This window comes from Perca fluviatilis, chromosome 24 (genome assembly GCF_010015445.1).
Source record: "Perca fluviatilis chromosome 24, GENO_Pfluv_1.0, whole genome shotgun sequence".
NCBI lineage: Eukaryota > Metazoa > Chordata > Actinopteri > Perciformes > Percidae > Perca > Perca fluviatilis.
In genome coordinates this window covers 10,463,193-10,479,935 of record NC_053135.1, presented here as the reverse complement: position 1 = coordinate 10,479,935, position 16,743 = coordinate 10,463,193, and the positions used below count along the sequence as shown (strand labels likewise).

The following is a 16,743-nucleotide window of genomic DNA, read 5'->3' as shown; positions in this document are numbered from 1 at the left end:
TTAATAAGGGACAAAATTCCACTAATTAACCCTGACAAAGCACACCTGTGAAGTGAAAACCATTTCAGGTGACTACCTCATGAAGCTCATTGAGAGAACACCAAGGGTTTGCAGAGTTATCAAAAAAAGCAAAGGGTGGCTACTTTGAAGACTCTGAAATATAAGACATGTTTTCAGTTATTTCACACTTTTTTGTTAAGTACATAATTCCATATGTGTTCATTCATAGTTGTGATGCCTTCAGTGAGAATCTACAATGTAAATAGTCATGAAAATAAAAAAACACATTGAATGAGAAGGTGTGTCCAAACTTTTGGCCTGTACTGTATGCTAAAAAAAGTCACTTCTTCATCCCCAACTTGTAATGATTCTTGGCACACTGGGAAAGACTGGAACAACATTTGAACTGTCTACTGCAATCTTTGCTACATTCTGATAATGAGAAAATTCATTTTGAAAGACATCAACTCTAGGATTCCAGCTGCTAAAATCTAGAAATATAGATGTTGGCCTAATGAGACCCGCATCAGTTTAACTCATGTATTCATGTCATATATTCAGAGGGCATCTGCAAGTTGAACATGCCAGATATCACATAAAATTTGCATTCATTTACCGGAGGTCTTATTAAGCATGCAGCGAGTATGAGGGGACTTTGCTTGCCAGTGGCTTTTTGTTTCTGTGAGGCTAAATAGTGTTTTTATAGTGTTTAGTATTCCTCTCTACCAGTGCTGTCCTGCTTTATGGAGCGGAGAACCCACAGATTGTGTGTGTGTGTGTGTGTGTGTGTGTGTGTGTGTGTGTGTGTGTGTGTGTGTGTGTGTGTGTGTGTGTGTGTGTGTGTGTGTGTGTGTGTGTGTGTGTGTGTGTGTGTGTGTGTGTGTGTGTGTGTCTCTTTGGACTATCCTCAAGGGATTAATCCAGAGAAATCCAATCAGGCTGTCTTCATTTCCACAGACAGCCATTTTAGTTTAATTAGCCCAGACAGAAGCCAGATATTCTATTAGCGCTCCACTGTAGTTCCTCCTCAGTCACCAGGATCTCCCTTCCTACTGCTTATTGAAGCTGCTTCACCGCCTAAAACGGCGCTACTAGCATTGAAGCTACCACGCTCCGCTCTATTCCTATGGGTGACGTCAAACGACTTCAACGCGCCTGCAAAGCATTCCGGGAAGGCGGCGCTGCATTGGGAAAAAAACGCTGCGCGTCCAAAAAGCTGGCCGATGCCCAGCTTTATGCAAACGGATCCGTTGAACGCGACACGACTATCCAGTAGAAGTAGACGAAAATCTTTCAAACTGACCTTTGTCGATCTGAAATGAAGATCGATTCAGCAACTGCACGGCCTATAGCTCGCTTAAAGTGTTTCCAGAAACCCGTTTCGGTGAACTATTTTTGTAAAATACGAGATTGTATTCTCAACGAGCCGCCATGACACTCTGTTGAAATTCTCGAGTAGCCAGACCCACGTCGCGCGTTCGTCCAATCGGCTGCTGGTCAGGGGCGTGGAGCATCAACCATGGCTGTATGACGTCGCGACGCGTCACCACGCTACGGTTAAATGGATCTGTACCGTAACATCGTTGTGAAGTTCTGACGGACCAACCAGTCTTATCAGCTGGCTGCTCGGCTCATTACACCTGCCAAAACTTTGATTTTTCCTGCTGTTATTGAACATGGCCATTTCAAACTTGGTCTAAGTCTCGCGATATTATTATATTTTTCCTCTTGTCAACAAATCCCACGAAAAACACCACCTGTTAGCCTGATGTAGCTTATTCCTCTGTGCCATAGATCTCCATCATGGTTTGTTAAATCCAATTTCTCACAGAATTAGATTTTTGTATAAGTGCAAAGGCCCAGACGAGATATGTTTTTGAGAATCTTTTTAGTTTTTTTTGTCTCCTGTTTTTATAGAACAACGTTCATTGATTTTTGATTGATTTGATTGAGTTTGTTCAGTGACGCACCCTTCGGTCATTAGTCAGGATTCATCACAGCAGACAACAATGTTGCTTTCAACTAATTGGCTGGTTGTGACCCCACTGCAAATACCTGGGATTTACCATGGACGGGAGAGCTTCACTGCCTGTAATGCCTATTTCCCTCACACGACTGTAGCCCCGGCAGTTTTTGGAGCTCCCCTACAAAAAAGATCAGAGGCAAATCGGCCTGCTAAGCAATCTCTCTCCAAGGTCTTTTGTGTGTCTTCGCCGTCTCAACGCAAGTAGTTTTGAAGTTTACTGAGGCCTGTTAGGTTGTGATGTCCGGTGTCATATTGTGGACCAATGATCACTTGTTATGGCCAGGTGATCCCACATTCATGCAACAAGGGCCCTTCTTGACCCCACCCTTTAGTGCATGTGCAGTATTCTGTTCACATGCAAATACATTGTGGAAATGGTTGCATCTGCTTATGTAATACACTTTTCTGTTCACTCTGTGTATACAGGGTAGCCGTGCAGTATAGCAGTGTAAACTTGAGCTTATCAAGTGACTGTTTGGATGGGAGTCAGTGAGTTCACGAGTTCATGTGGGGGGATGGAAAGGTCCAAATTGGGGGGAGGGGAGGGGGGGCAGTCAGAGTCTGCATTCAGCAGAGGAACAGCTGTGGGCAAGAGGCTGTGCGTCAGCCTGCTGGTGGGGGATCAAATACTCCTTTCGCACGTCCCATGAGGGGGCAAGGGGGTGGAGGGGTGTCTCTGGTGATACTACGTGCTCTCCAAAGCTTGAGATGTGTCCACATTGCTGAGGGCCTCTTGCTGTTGATTTATGCCTATGTGATAAACAAAATAAGCTCCTCAGTCACTAAGTATTTTCAAATCCCATTTCCCTCCCTCCCTCCCTCATTCCCTCTCCTCGTTCTCCGTCCTCTCTGCCGTCAAGAACAAAGAAAGAAAAGGATGGAGGCTAGCTGTGAGAAAGCAGAGGCTTTCTAATTATAGCTCCGTTCCTCGAAGATGGGTGTCGTCTCTGAAACAAGCAACCAAGAGTTCATGCGTCAGTCCTGCAGAATTATGCAAAATGCGTCTTTGATCATTAACGGGGCGATGTCAGACACTAACCTGGTGTTATCAGAGAAACGCACATATCTTTTGACTGTCAGCAAGGCAGTTTTTTTAAATGATGCCATTATATAAGAATATAGTCATATTCATTATATAAGGGATTAAAATAGTTTTCATACATCCTGTCAACACAAAACATCATATTCAAATGAAAATACAACTTCAACGATGCAGAAAATAAAATGAGTTGATTTTAAGTATAACTTTGGTTTATTGCAGTTATTCATTTATGTTATCAGTTATGATAATTATAATTGCTGAGATCTTGGAACATGACACTGCTAGGATGTGAACAAGTCAACAGTTGAATTAAAATAATTTGAATTGTGCTTGATAAGTCAGTCAATTGAGTTAATCGACAAGAACATTATTGGCAACTATTGTCATAAAGTTTTAATCTTAATATTGTCTCTGGGAAATTGGATGGATATTTATTTTACTTTTCTTCTTTTTTTTTTTTTACATTTCATAGATCGAAAAAATAAAAAGATTGCCGCCCTAATATTTCATGGCCTTAATGTTATCAGTGCCACATATGCACAACGTGTGATAAGCAAAACCTGTAGATTTTAGTGATTTAGCGATATGTTAACAGTATGTCTTTCCCTATGTTCCTTCCTTTGAACTTTTTCTGTCGTAATCCATCTCGTCCATCACTCACATCTGAGTTCAGGACATGATCCTCAAATCCGGTCACATTGAGTTCATCAGAGAGAGAGAGAGACAGAGAGCAAGAGAGAGAGAGATCATCAGTCTTATCATACCCATCCTTCATCTTGCACATGAACTCGGCCTGTTTTTCTTTTACTGAAGCATGTACCGATGGGAGTCCTGACTGACAGATGGGTCCGGTTTGTTGGTTGGGTCCTTACTGTCAGAAAAGCCTTCAACCCGACCAGGCAGAGGCTCTCAATGGAGTATAGGCTTACGTTGAGGCAAGCCTCATATGTGGACAATATGTCTGCCAAGAAAACAGCTTGAAATGCTTCTTTTTAACCCTAGATGATGTCAATGTTTGAAGCTAAAAAGGGTTCGTGAAAATCAAGAGTTGAAGACCTCTTTCTTCAGCAGCGAGGATGGCGCCATTATCATCATTTATCATAATCCACAATCGCCATGACCTTCAGTTTGCCATAAAGACACAATGAAATGACATCTATACTTGCTTAATATGATTTATTATTACCTAGAGAAAAAGTGTGGGACAATAATTTCCATTATCTAAGCGTCTTGTCTTTAGATTGCTTTTTTTGTTTTTGGTCCAGCCAACAGTCCAAAAGCTAATTTACTGTAATGTAAGAGAAAGGAAAAAGTAGCTGATTCTCAAAAGCTAGAACCATCAAATTTTTGGCATTTTTGCTTCAAAATTGACTTTCAGTCAGACAACTGAAGTTTGAAATGTTTATTATAACAGTAGAACATGTGTTGTTTTTGCGGCCAGACTCCAACCTCATCACTCCACGCAGATTGGGTTTACATGAGATATTGGGGAGTGATGATGAAGTAGCTCCCCCCCCCCCGGGGCCGGAGCCTGCAGGTGGATGCTGGGGTGGTGGTGGGGCTGAAAGAGCAGGCCGCGATACAGGTGCAGGGCAGCAGAAGGGTTGACGAGCAGAGATGGGGGAAATTGTGCATCTGAAATACAGTAGACCACCAAATTGATGGGGTGTGTTCGGTAAATGATACGGAGAGTGAAGAGTGTATTCGGCAGTGCAGCTCGAGTTGACTATCAAAGTAGTTTCCTATTAATTATCTGTCAGTTGATTAATCGATTGCAGTTCTAGACATTAGTACGTGACAAACTGGGTACCCTGTAGTGCTTCACAGTGTTCATGTAGCAGTGAGGGACCATGTGGGCTTTTTCCAGGATGTTAATGGACAAATTAACCCTCTCTCTGTGTCAGAACTTCACTCATCAGTTGATTGTGTGTGTGTGTGTGTGTGTGTGTGTGTGTGTGTGTGTGTGTGTGTGTGTGTGTGTGTGTGTGTGTGTGTGTGTGTGTGTGTGTGTGTGTGTGTGTGTGTGTGTGTGTGTGTGTGTGTGTAAACATTGGAGTTATTTCTGTCTACATTTTTAAGTCTGTTTTAAACACTGACACTAATGCACGATTATGTCTTAATATGCATCTACTTAAGTACAAAATAATATTCGATAATACACGGGTACAATTTAACTACAATTCTAACAATGTCGCATTTACCAGTCCTTGCAGAAAAATGCGGAGTTTTTTTGTGATTGTTGCAGGCAAACATCCTTGATTATGCGTCACGTTTTCTTTAAAAAAAATGCGATGGAATATGCGGGATATTTATTTACTTTTATGTGATGAAATTGCGGGAACTTGCAAAAACTGCGCTTTGATGAAAGAGGAAAAAAAAGACACCCGGCTTTTCGATGACGTTCACGTCGCGTAAACACTACGTCACTTCATAACGTTCCCATGGAAACAGTGGAAAATGGCTGCTCATGTGTGAAGTAAACGCAACATTTTTCAGCTTTCTGCGAAGATATATGGGACTTTTTAGCAACGAAAATGCGGGGATTATGAAATCATGCAAGCCCCGCATATTTTGCGCGGAAATCGGCCATTTATGCGGCGAAAGTGCGGCGTATTTGAAAAAATGCGATCGCATAATCACGTTTTTCTGGAGGGACTGATTTACAATAAATCACGCAGAAGTTACAATGACTTATAAATAGAAATATATTTTATTTACTAAGTGGACGTACTTATCTGTGCACTGTAGGTCTACTGATGAAATTATGCACTAGAAATAAAAAATTTCACATCAAATCTGACAAGTGCCAACTAGTCAAGGGGGGGGTTAAAACGTTAAAGCGCCCATATTATGCTCATTTTCAGGTTCATAACTGTATTTTAAGGTTTTACCAGAATAGGTTTAATTTTCAAAAAACACCATATTGTTGTACTGCACAGCTCTCTCTCTCACTGCTGCAGATCCTCTTTTCACCTGGTTTCTGTTTTAGCTACAGAGTGAGACCTCTTTTCATCTTCTTCTGTACTATCTTTGATTGCACTCGCACATGCGCAGTAGCTCAGATGTAGAGCATGTCAGCTAGCTAACTCTAGAGACAGTAAAAGAAAGCCTGTTTCTCCAACTTTGGTCAGTTACAAGGCAGGATTAGCTGGGAGACTTCTAAATGAGGGCGCACATGTAAGTAGTTCTTTTGTAGATTATGGTGAACTTGTGTGTGTTGTAGCAGTGCTTTGCTATTGAGAACGACGGAGCATGCAGCGTGCTTAGCGTCGGCTAACGCTTAGCATTAGCCGGCTAACGCTACGAAGCTAACGGTTGTGGTTAACCAGCTCATTTCGGACTGTGACGTCACAGTCCGAGGCCGATTTTGAGCAGCTCACTAGGAGACTGAAGGCAGGACACATTCAGAAACCGTATCTCACTCAAAACAGCATGGATGGATTTTTTTCAAAGTTTGTATGTGTGTGGAAGCACCAGAGACACAAAAGAACACCCCAAATCCCAGAAAAAGTGTTTTTTTCATAATATGGGCACTTTAAAAGATATGTGGGGAAGTTTTGTTCAAGGAAGAGTCTGAGGTCACCAAAGTAATCCTCTGGAGGCCGCGAATATCTACAGCAAAACCTAATGAAAACTGGGCCGATGGGCACCGAGAGAGTCTGGGCTTTAGTGACCAAGTTTTCAGATAATGATCAATATAAAGACCACCGGACACTAAACTAAAACCAAGGCTAGTGTTATTACTGCTGCTGCTGGTACTACTACTGGTTTTTAATAATGTAGCACTAGAATATTAAAACCATTAGGGGAGAGAGAGAGAGCGAGAGAGAAATCGAGATGTGATTCATTACTCTGCTGTGGGTGAGTTCACTCCTCTCCTCACTCTTTCTCTTCATTACATTCTCTTCTTTCTTCCTCCTCTTTTCTCCAGCTCTCATTCTTGACAATTTTCTTTTTTTTTTTGTCATAATTGTTTTTCATTATCATTTGTCATTTTGTTTTTCCCACGTTGTTCGCAAATGTTCTTTTTTATTTTTTCATCTGTATCCTCTATTTGTCTCCTAAACGACAGAGGATGACTCAGGCTGAATGGGGCTTTTATTGTGCGTGCGTGTCTGTGCATGTGTGTGTGGGAGGTACAGTACTGATAGTCCCTCTCTCCCTGACAGACTAATGACTAGTTTGTGCTTTTCTGTCAGTCTCTCTCTCCCCCTCCCTCTCCCTCTATCTATCTCTACGTCTTGCTCTTGGAAATAATTAGCTCGCTCACCCCCTTTCCATAGATAACATCTAGTTTCACAAATTCTCTCTTGTCTCTGTTTTCTTTCTTTTTTCATCACTGTCCTTTTTTTTGTCGCATGTCCACCGCTCTACCTTTTTTTTTTTTTATTATCTTTTTCGCACTAGAAGGAACAGCAGCCAGTGTGTGTTTTTAAATGTGGTGATAATGGAGTCGTTCTGCTGTTTTTTGGTTATCGTCTTATCCTCTGTAGTCATCATAGTAAAATTGGGGCTGCATTGTACATCTAAAAATAACACTCCCTCAATTTCCGTATTGTAATAAGTACAGTAACTCTGAAAACGTCATAATGCAACATCAATCATTCTGTGTAAGGTGGTTTAAGTCCTCTAAATGATACATTAAGTAGTTTGCCATTACCAACTGCAGGCAGGCTCTTATTAAAGTAAATGTTAGCTTAAGAAATGGGCACTTCCAGGAAAAACTGTGCCTCCTCAATGTTGACGTAATCCTGCACAAGTGGGAGAAACTGAAAAGTTCAACCGATGAAGTTATCACAGCTCTTTCAACAGTCGTGCCTTTCTACCCGTTGTGTCAGATAAAACTGCCCTGTTCTCCAGAACAAACAGCCCAGTGGTTTACACTGAAGGTTGACCCCCCTTACTGACTTGAAATATATTACATTAAGGAAATGATTATACCTTGTCATGGGACTTTAAGGGTCCCATGCCATGAAAATGTCACTTTATGAGTTTTTTTGTTAACATTAATATGCATTCCCCCAGCCTGTCTATGGTCCCCCAGTGGGTAGAAATGGTGATAGGTGTAAACCGAGCCCTGGGTATCCTGCTCTGCCTTTGAGAAAATGAAAGCTCAGATGGGCCGATCTGGAATCTTCTCCTTATGAGGTCATAAGGAGCAAGGTTACCTCCCCTTTCTCTGCTTTGCCCATGGAAAGCTTGTCAAGGCCACACCCCCACCCTCCACCTTGCCCCCCCCTCTCTCCTCCTCAATAGCTACAGACACAGAAATGGCACATCCTAAGGAAAGCTCATTGTGGGACTGGCTCTAGTGGATATAATTCTGCACCAAGGTTGAATTTCTGGAAAGAGACTTCAGATACAGTATTAGGGGACCACTAAGGCCTATATAAAAGAGACTTCAGATACAGTATTAGGGGACCACTAAGGCCTATATAAAAGAGACTTCAGATACAGTATTAGGGGACCACTAAGGTCTATATAAAAGAGACTTCAGATACAGTATTAGGGGACCACTAAGGCCTATATAAAAGAGACTTCAGATACAGTATTAGGGGACCACTAAGGTCTATATAAAAGAGACTTCAGATACAGTATTAGGGGACCACTAAGGTCTATATGAAAGAGACTTCAGATACAGTATTAGGGGACCACTAAGGTCTATATAAAAGAGACTTCAGATACAGTATTAGGGGACCACTAAGGTCTATATGAAAGAGACTTCAGATACAGTATTAGGGGACCACTAAGGTCTATATAAAAAGATCCAAAGAGCACCATGTCATGGGAGGTTTCGTTTTTTAATTGACGCAGGTGTCCTTGGTGATGATACTGATGTCGAGCTGATTGTCTTAATGCACTCCGAACTTTGAACTACATGATATACTGTATGCATAACACACATGTGCAGTTTACAGTGATAACGGTGGCAGATTTACTGCTTTAATTTTTTATATATTGCGTCCTTGATTTAACACACAGTTAGACAAAAGCTGTTTTTTCATTTCTAGCAGACTACCCAGCTGACTTGTTTTGAGCTGACTCGTTTTTTGAACATATTTGTTTGGATGGATTGAAAACAACACTGTTGCCCATTCCACGGGCACATCTTTTTGGCCATCTTTAAGCTGCCTTTTCTAGTTTGTAACCTATAATGTAACTAAAGGCACGGGGCAGCTGAAAATGTGGAAAGATGTCAAAGGCCATCCATCACCCAGCTGTGATTGGTGCATTGACGCAAAGAGGCGGGGCTTAGGATTGATTGACAACTCTGCACATCTTGAAACTGAAAGTGATCGTAACCTCTAAAGAGTCATTTATTATTTCTACATTTATAGAAATATAAAAAGACTTTTGGTTTGGAAAAGATGGCTGGAGCTTTTTATTGGCAAATAATCAGAGAGCAAAACCTCTAACAGCTTTACTTAAAGTTCTCCCTGTCTGTCTCTCTCAGATGACCTGGCGTACGAGGTGCGTTGGTTTTTCACCAGGCTGCGCGGTGGAGAGACGACGACCCTGGTGGCCAGCGTGGACCGCTTCGGCGTTGTGACGAAAGACACTCGCAACTCCTCCAGTGACATTTCAATAGAGCGCAAGGACACGCACACCTACATGTTGAACATTCATGGCACTCAGGACAGGTGAGTGGGGTTTGTGGGTCATTGGCTAACGTGCTTTGTTCTTCAGAAACCGTTTCGTATCATCATTATGACAACCTCCGCTGCAGGCTTACCGTGTGTTTGCATGTGCTCTGTGGTTCCCAGTGACAGTGGCGAGTATCACTGCGTCGCCACTCCCTGGTACCTGTCGGCCTCAACCGGAGCCTGGACTCAAGCCAAAGAGCTGCCGTCATCTCGAGTCTTCCTTACAGTCCGATTTGCTGGTGGGATAACCGCTTCATTTTACAACTAATTTCTGCTTTAATCCTCAACCAAATATGCTGTCAGTTTTGACTAGGGTGCCCACGGGGTCTTAAAAAGTCCAAAAAAAAAATCCAAATTTCCATAAATTCGCTGAAGTATTGTGTTCTAGGTCTTAAATTATTAAATAATTTGTCTTAATATTCCCACGTCCATGTAACGCTACCGCTAATGCTCACTGAAAGGGTTTTTTTTTTATTCTGTGGTGTTGTAGTTCTTCTTTCGCTCATCCAAATCTAATTTTCATGTATATTTACAGATTATTATTTCTCTGTGTGGTTTTAATTCAATTTTAATAAGTTTTTATTAACTTTGCAAGTACTTTTGTGGCTCTGCATTTCGTTGTACTTTTATGTCGTGATAAAGGTCTTAAATTTCATTCATAAATGTCTTAAAAAGGTCTTTAATTGAACTCGTTGAAACCTGCAGAACCCCTGTTTGACATTATTTGCTCCTCTTAAACACCAGCGCTCTCTTTGTCTCTCCTTCTGCAGTGTGGGACTCCCTCAAGTTACCTCTCTTATACGGAGTAGCGGCCTCGATAGGTAACGTAACCACCATGCACGTAATGTGTATGTTGTATGTTCAGGTGTTGGCTTAAGCCTCTGTTTAATTATTAATAATAATTTAGATATTGCTATTCAATATTTCTATTTCACAGAGAAAAAAAACGTAAAGGTGCTCTAAGCGATGTCACGCGTTTTTTTTTTAGGCTACAACATTTTTCGTCACATACAGCAAACATCTCCTCACTGTCGAACTGTGCCAACCTGCACCACCAAACATAACAGTGTTCCAGCCAATAACCGACAAGAAGGAGCTGGTTGAGCCATCACCGCAGCAGCGTTAGCACGTAGGCTACTTCCACAATGCGCGTCCATGACTGTTTCAGGAAGGAGGGGCGAGCTAGCCTCCGCTTTGTTTGACAATACGTCGAACGTCAACAAGAAGTAATGTCACCCAACATCGCTTAGAGCACTTTTAAATAAGGGCTGTTCAATATGCTGTTCCATGTCGAATATACTCTGATATTGTTTAGACATTTTGTAAACAATAGCACAACTGAACATTGTAAGTCCATCTCCATCAGTTTGTTGCTGATGCCGTAGACTACTGTTATGACAAACTAGTATGGCCTATTTTTGTAAGCTTGTTTAACTGAAACGTTGAGGTAGTTGTCTAGATGATCAAAATAGTGAAGTTTTAAACCAAGTTTCTAGCCAAGAGCAGCAGCAGAATTGTAAAAGTGAGCTTGACTCAGTGACGCTCGCTGTCGGCGCGGACATCTTCTCTGTGGCCGCTGGCTGACAGACAAGGGGTAACTCTTTTGGTGCTTGACTAGCTGCCAGTGCTGAGCTCATGCTTATTTTAGGACCCATATCTGATGGCTGGCATTGTCCGTGCACAGTGGATTTAAATAAGACAAGAATCTGAATTTTTTTTAGGCTTAATATAGCCAATACCAACCAATAAAATATGCTTCAATTGGCACGGATACTGATCTTGTAAAAAGGCTGGGGACATCCTTAGTTGCTAATTTAGAGGCATCTCTAGTTGATGTAGTAGCCTGTAATATTGATTCTAATGCCACTTTTATTTTAGTGAGTGAAGTTGCCCAAAGGTTTTATTTTGCTGCATTCACAAACGTTCTGCCCATGCAAACTTCACCCCAATAGTTACTGAGCCATCAGAAAGTTACTGCCCTCTGATCAGGGACTTTTTGGGGCCAGGAAAAAAAATAGGGTCCTGGCTAGGTAAGGTTCCTGAGTACCTAAAAAAAAAAAAAAAAAAATTAAAATAAATAAAAGTTCTTGGGAAAAGTTCCTGCGGTGGACAGGCTTATAGTAATACCAGTAGACATTGTAGTAGTATTGGGAGAAATGGTATGTACGAGTAAGATTAGTAGTAGGTGTAGTACTAGTGTTGGTAATATGGTGCGTCCTCCATTTTGTTTTTTAACCTTTTTCTGTGTCTCCCAGGTGTGGGCCTCTTCTCTCTGGTCCTAGGTCTGGTTTGCGCCCAGTGCTGCTGCCGCAACACCACACACACTCCGCGCTCGCGCAACAAACTCATGGACCTGGAGATGGACTGACAAACACTTTCCCCCGCACCCACACACTGCAGCGCTCACAGGAAACCCCACACACACAACAGACACACGCCCATAGACGATTTCTGGGACACCCAGTTGTTTCCATGCGAAGGACGTTGGGAGTAAAATGACACCTCGCTTTTGGAAACGCAAGCCTGACTCGTCGATCGCAATGCTTTTAGGGGAGGGGTGCTCGGGGGGTTTCTTCAGCTCTGCAGTGGAGGAGCAGGGGAAAGCGCCAATGAGACTTCATTTTCTACGGAGATCCATTAATATCTGCGGAGCTTCCAGTGATTTTTTTTTTTTTTTTTTTACACCGATATCTTCGCTCCCCGTTAAGACCATAGCACTACAAGAAACTCGAGAGTAAAATTTTTGCCGAACAGGATGCTTCTGAGACATCACTGCCACTTGGGAATAAAGGACCACTAAACAGATCTGCTGCCTCTGGAACCACTAAGGATGACAAATGAGGCTCTCCGGCTGGACTACTTTTTTATTATTTTTTTTTTTTCTTCTGATGCCAAGGCTCCCTGCAAAGGCCAACCAGTCCGTTTTCCTGATAGTAACCGAGTCTCTCAGAGCAACGGCACACCAGCGTACCCTGTTGGATTTTCCTTTTTTGAGGAAGCGCGGGAAATTCAAGGGGTGGTTGGCGCTTTGCGAGACGGAAGCAGCATTTCAGTTGCGCGTCTGCGGCCTCGACCTATCCCTGTTAAGTCCCTAAAGTTGTTTTGTATGTGCAGAGACTGTCGGTTTGGGCGGCCTGAGACAAAGTCCCGTTCATACGGGCAGCAGAGGTCCTAAAAAAACAAACAAAAAAAGTGGTGCTCCGCGTGCTTTCCACACCAGAGGTATTGCACTACAACTACCATCCCAGAGTATTCCTACCTTAACAAAAGGACTATTTACTTTTATTCTCAACTCTAGTTTTTTGAAAAATTTAAGAAATTTTAAAATGAGAGACATTTTTAAGCTTTACAATGAGATATGCAGTTAGGGTGTTTGTGTGTGAGATATACTGTACGTGGTGCCAATATGTGAACTAACAGAGGCGTGCTCGGTTCATATCGCCAGATCAACACTTGAACTGCCACTAAAAGTGGCGACAGCAAGCACTCTTTCTTTTCTAGATATTCAGAAATGTATCCTGCTGTTGTTTTGCCAGAGTCTCGTGTGTGTGTGTGTGTGTGTGTGTGTGTGTGTGTGTGTGTGTGTGTTGATGCGAGTGCTTTGCTACAGTATGTGAGACCGAGTTGCATGTGCTGTTTTCTAAGGACAGACTGGTGTCATTCAGGAGCAACACAAGCCTTTTCCTGGGTTACATTTTTCGTGACATCAGAGTCTCATACATCCAGATATTTAAACCTAGCGGTCACTAATCTAGACTCGCATGTGTTCCCACGGTGAGCAACATGACTCTGTGTGGGCTCTGGTGCGAGAAACTCTGCCACTTCCATATTTTTGAACCAATCGTGCATGATTCTCTGTTTTAGTTTTGCTTTTTAAAGGAGTAGTGCAACATTTTGGAAAATGGCGTGTATTCGCTTTCTTTCCGAGATGGAAAAGGTCTTTATCAATCTCATGTCAGTGCATTTCAGTACGGAGCTAGAGTCAGGGTGTGGTTAGCCTAGCTTAGCATAAAGACTGGAAGCAAGGGAGACCGCTAGACTGGCTCTGTCCAAAGTGAATAAAAAAAAAACACCAGCACCGCTAAAGCTCACTAATTAACACATTGTAGTTTGTTTTTTTTTTGTTTTTTTCTTCTTCATTCCATAGAATTTTGGTTTGGTGGGAGATTAAATGCTGTAACTATTTCTTGCCTGGGCAGACGGATAAACTGCTAGTTAAGAAAAAGTTCTAGCGTATACAACAACACTGCAGTTTGCATACAGATTAAACCAATAAGATAAAATGTGTTAGAGGTGCTGGTAGTCATTTTTTTATTTTTTTTATTCTGTCGGTCTGTTATGCAGTCTTTATGCTAAGCTAAGCTAACCATGTTCTAAGTCTCCTTATCTAACTATCTCTCAAAAAGGAAGCAAATAAAGCGTATTTCCTAAAATGTTGAACTATTTTAAACACCACATGATTTCAATGAGTTTAAGGGGCAGTTGACATTTTTGGTAGATCCAATTATCACTTTTGGTTTAGCCTGGTGAGCAGTTCCCCTGTTTCCCGTTTAAAGCAACAACAAAAAAAAACGCCCCAGAGCTATCGCTGGCAAACAAGCTCTACTCAAAAAGTGTCAGACTGTTCCTTAACTCTCGCTAACTAGCCAGAAAACTTTCAGTAAATTGGTTTCAGAGACGTGAACTGCAGCACTAGATATGGCCCTTTTCCAAATGAGATGTTTTCATCTCAACTCTTTCAGTGAAAAGTTTTACCATGCACTTAACAGCCAAAACTGAAAACTAAAAAAAAAAAATATATATATACACATATATCTGTAGAACAAAAGCATTACCAGCTGATTATGAAAGAAAGCTGTTCCCAACTGACATGTGTTGAGTCTCTTTGGTGTTTTTTTTTACAGCAAACCAATGAATTGTTGTATCATGTTGACTTGCTGTGTGAACGCACACTCACAGTTCCAGCAACACAAAGTGAGGATGTTTGGGTCCAAACCCAGCAGGATCCCAACAGACCGGTTAGGTTTGTAATAAAATGTGCCAGGCTGTGTTTCCTCCTCCACTGACTTGGCTTGGATAGGGCTTTGTTTGATGTTTTTAAATAGTTTTTAAAAAGGTATCAGGCTGTATTAGGGACATATTTTTCACCCTCAGAGCTAAAACGCTCAAAGTTAAGATTTAAAATAGGGGTGTTTCCTGTGGGATGTTGCATATTCACACAATGCATCGGTCGCCCACTCAGCTCTGACTTTGTGCACAAAACTGCTTCAAATTCGGCCTGGCCAGGCAGCCAGTGCAGAACTTGAACTGTTGTCCAATCAGAACACAATGCCCGAATCCATAAAGATTTCAGATTGATGATACTCAGACATACTCTGACAACAGTTTATTTCATAATTGCACAAATTCACAACACCATCAGCCACAGGAAACACCAAGATAAACCTGTACTGTACCTGTAATTAAAGCAACAGTGATATGTTCCTTCAGTTAGGGACACTAAGGGGGTTAAGCTGAAAACCCACTTTGAGAAATATTGACGAAATGTGTCTGTTTTGCCTTGATTGATGGTGACGGTTACTTCAGAAACTTCCGGTACGTCTCCATAAACCCACTCCACAGGTCTGTGTGTGTGCGCCTCTCTGTGTCAGAGCTGTTGCAGTATTCAAAATGGGTTTACCACTATCATTAACACCCATACGTTCACACAGGTGAATAATAGGGCTCCGTGCCAAATGCCACAATACACACACACACACGCACACACACAGCACGTAGCATTGATACACACCACTGATCATGTCACTGCAAGAATTCCCCAGTGTCCTTTTACTTTGTCATTTTACCGCAATGAGTATGATGAAATGTGTTGTTTTTTAAATAAATAGATTTGTAAGATGTATTCATTTTGTACGTTATTTGTGTTCTGATTTGATTGTTTTTATGGCGATGATGAATTTCTGTTTATATTATACCGAACAAGCAGAAGCCACTGATCTCAGGGTGTGCTGCTTAATCTTGAAAATGCAGCAAAGTGGCAGCAGTGATTAGAGAGTGTAGAAAAAAAACCAGTCCAGGTGCTGTCAGTCGTCACATTTTATTTGACAAAGAAACCTCAAAAACCACAACTTGTGTTCAGAAATTGTCAAAGTGAAAATGGAATTCTCTTTTTGTATGAGGAAATATAAACTATAATCATAAATAGGTCCAAAACATGGTGTTTAATGTGGACCTATCTCTGGAAGCCTCTGAGTGGGCGTTTTCCACAACAGCAGTGGGTTGACATTTGATTCCCTGCGTTGCCAGGCGACGCACCGTCACTTCCGTAGTGCACTGGAGCGCTTCGTTGTCCTGTAAATCCTACGAACTTTGACACACAACGTGCATTTTATCATTTTCACTAAACCAAGCTCAGACGTTAGCTATCAAACATGAGCTCGATGGTGTTTTAAGCCCCCGACGTCTCCTTCCAGGCAGCGCTGCGACCGATGACTTCAAGGCACCTAACCCTAACCTTAACCATTGCCTAATCCTAGTCCCTTCCAGGCACGTTAGCACAGATTTTCATTAGGTGGTACTTTTCTCCATGTTATGGAGCTCCTGTTGTGTTCATCTGCCATTTGAAAGGAGGTGAATTCTAATTTCAGTTCTACTTTAAACTATTCCTTTAACCTTGAGCTTGTATTTTGGGATTCATTAGATTTTTTTTAAAGACGTATTAAATGAAGTCCAACCCACAGAGCAGCAACAGGACCTCTGATTGGCCAGTGTACTTATATTTGTTGGTGTGTGCGTGGTCAGGTCAGAGCTCCTGCTGCTGCTCAGTGGGTTAATAATTCATCAATTAGAGAGGAAATGATTAGCCTATAGTAGGGATTCAGACTGGGGTTCCTTATGATATGTCACTGCTTTACCCAAAGCAACATTTGTGTATTTAGTTTTGCATGTTTCTGCTGCTAAAAGTAAATTTATTGTCTGAATAACGCCAATAGTTATTTAATTGTAGAGGTAGCCCTGGCTGGCCCATGTTC

At 41.8% G+C, this 16,743-nt stretch overlaps 1 protein-coding gene across 1 annotated transcript in view; it reads left to right on the top strand.

Annotated features, from left to right (window-relative positions):
• The window catches only part of si:ch211-132g1.7 (prostaglandin F2 receptor negative regulator), a 60,764-nt gene extending 45,150 nt beyond the window's left edge, over positions 1 to 15,614 (top strand). The window contains exons 12-15 of the mRNA XM_039792688.1: positions 9,523 to 9,709; positions 9,833 to 9,951; positions 10,483 to 10,533; positions 11,968 to 15,614. Coding sequence (XP_039648622.1) covers positions 9,523 to 9,709; positions 9,833 to 9,951; positions 10,483 to 10,533; positions 11,968 to 12,080 — 470 coding nt within the window. The 3' untranslated portion in view covers positions 12,081 to 15,614. The remainder of the gene's footprint in view (positions 1 to 9,522; positions 9,710 to 9,832; positions 9,952 to 10,482; positions 10,534 to 11,967) is intronic.
• Positions 15,615 to 16,743: the final 1,129 nt, after the last annotated feature.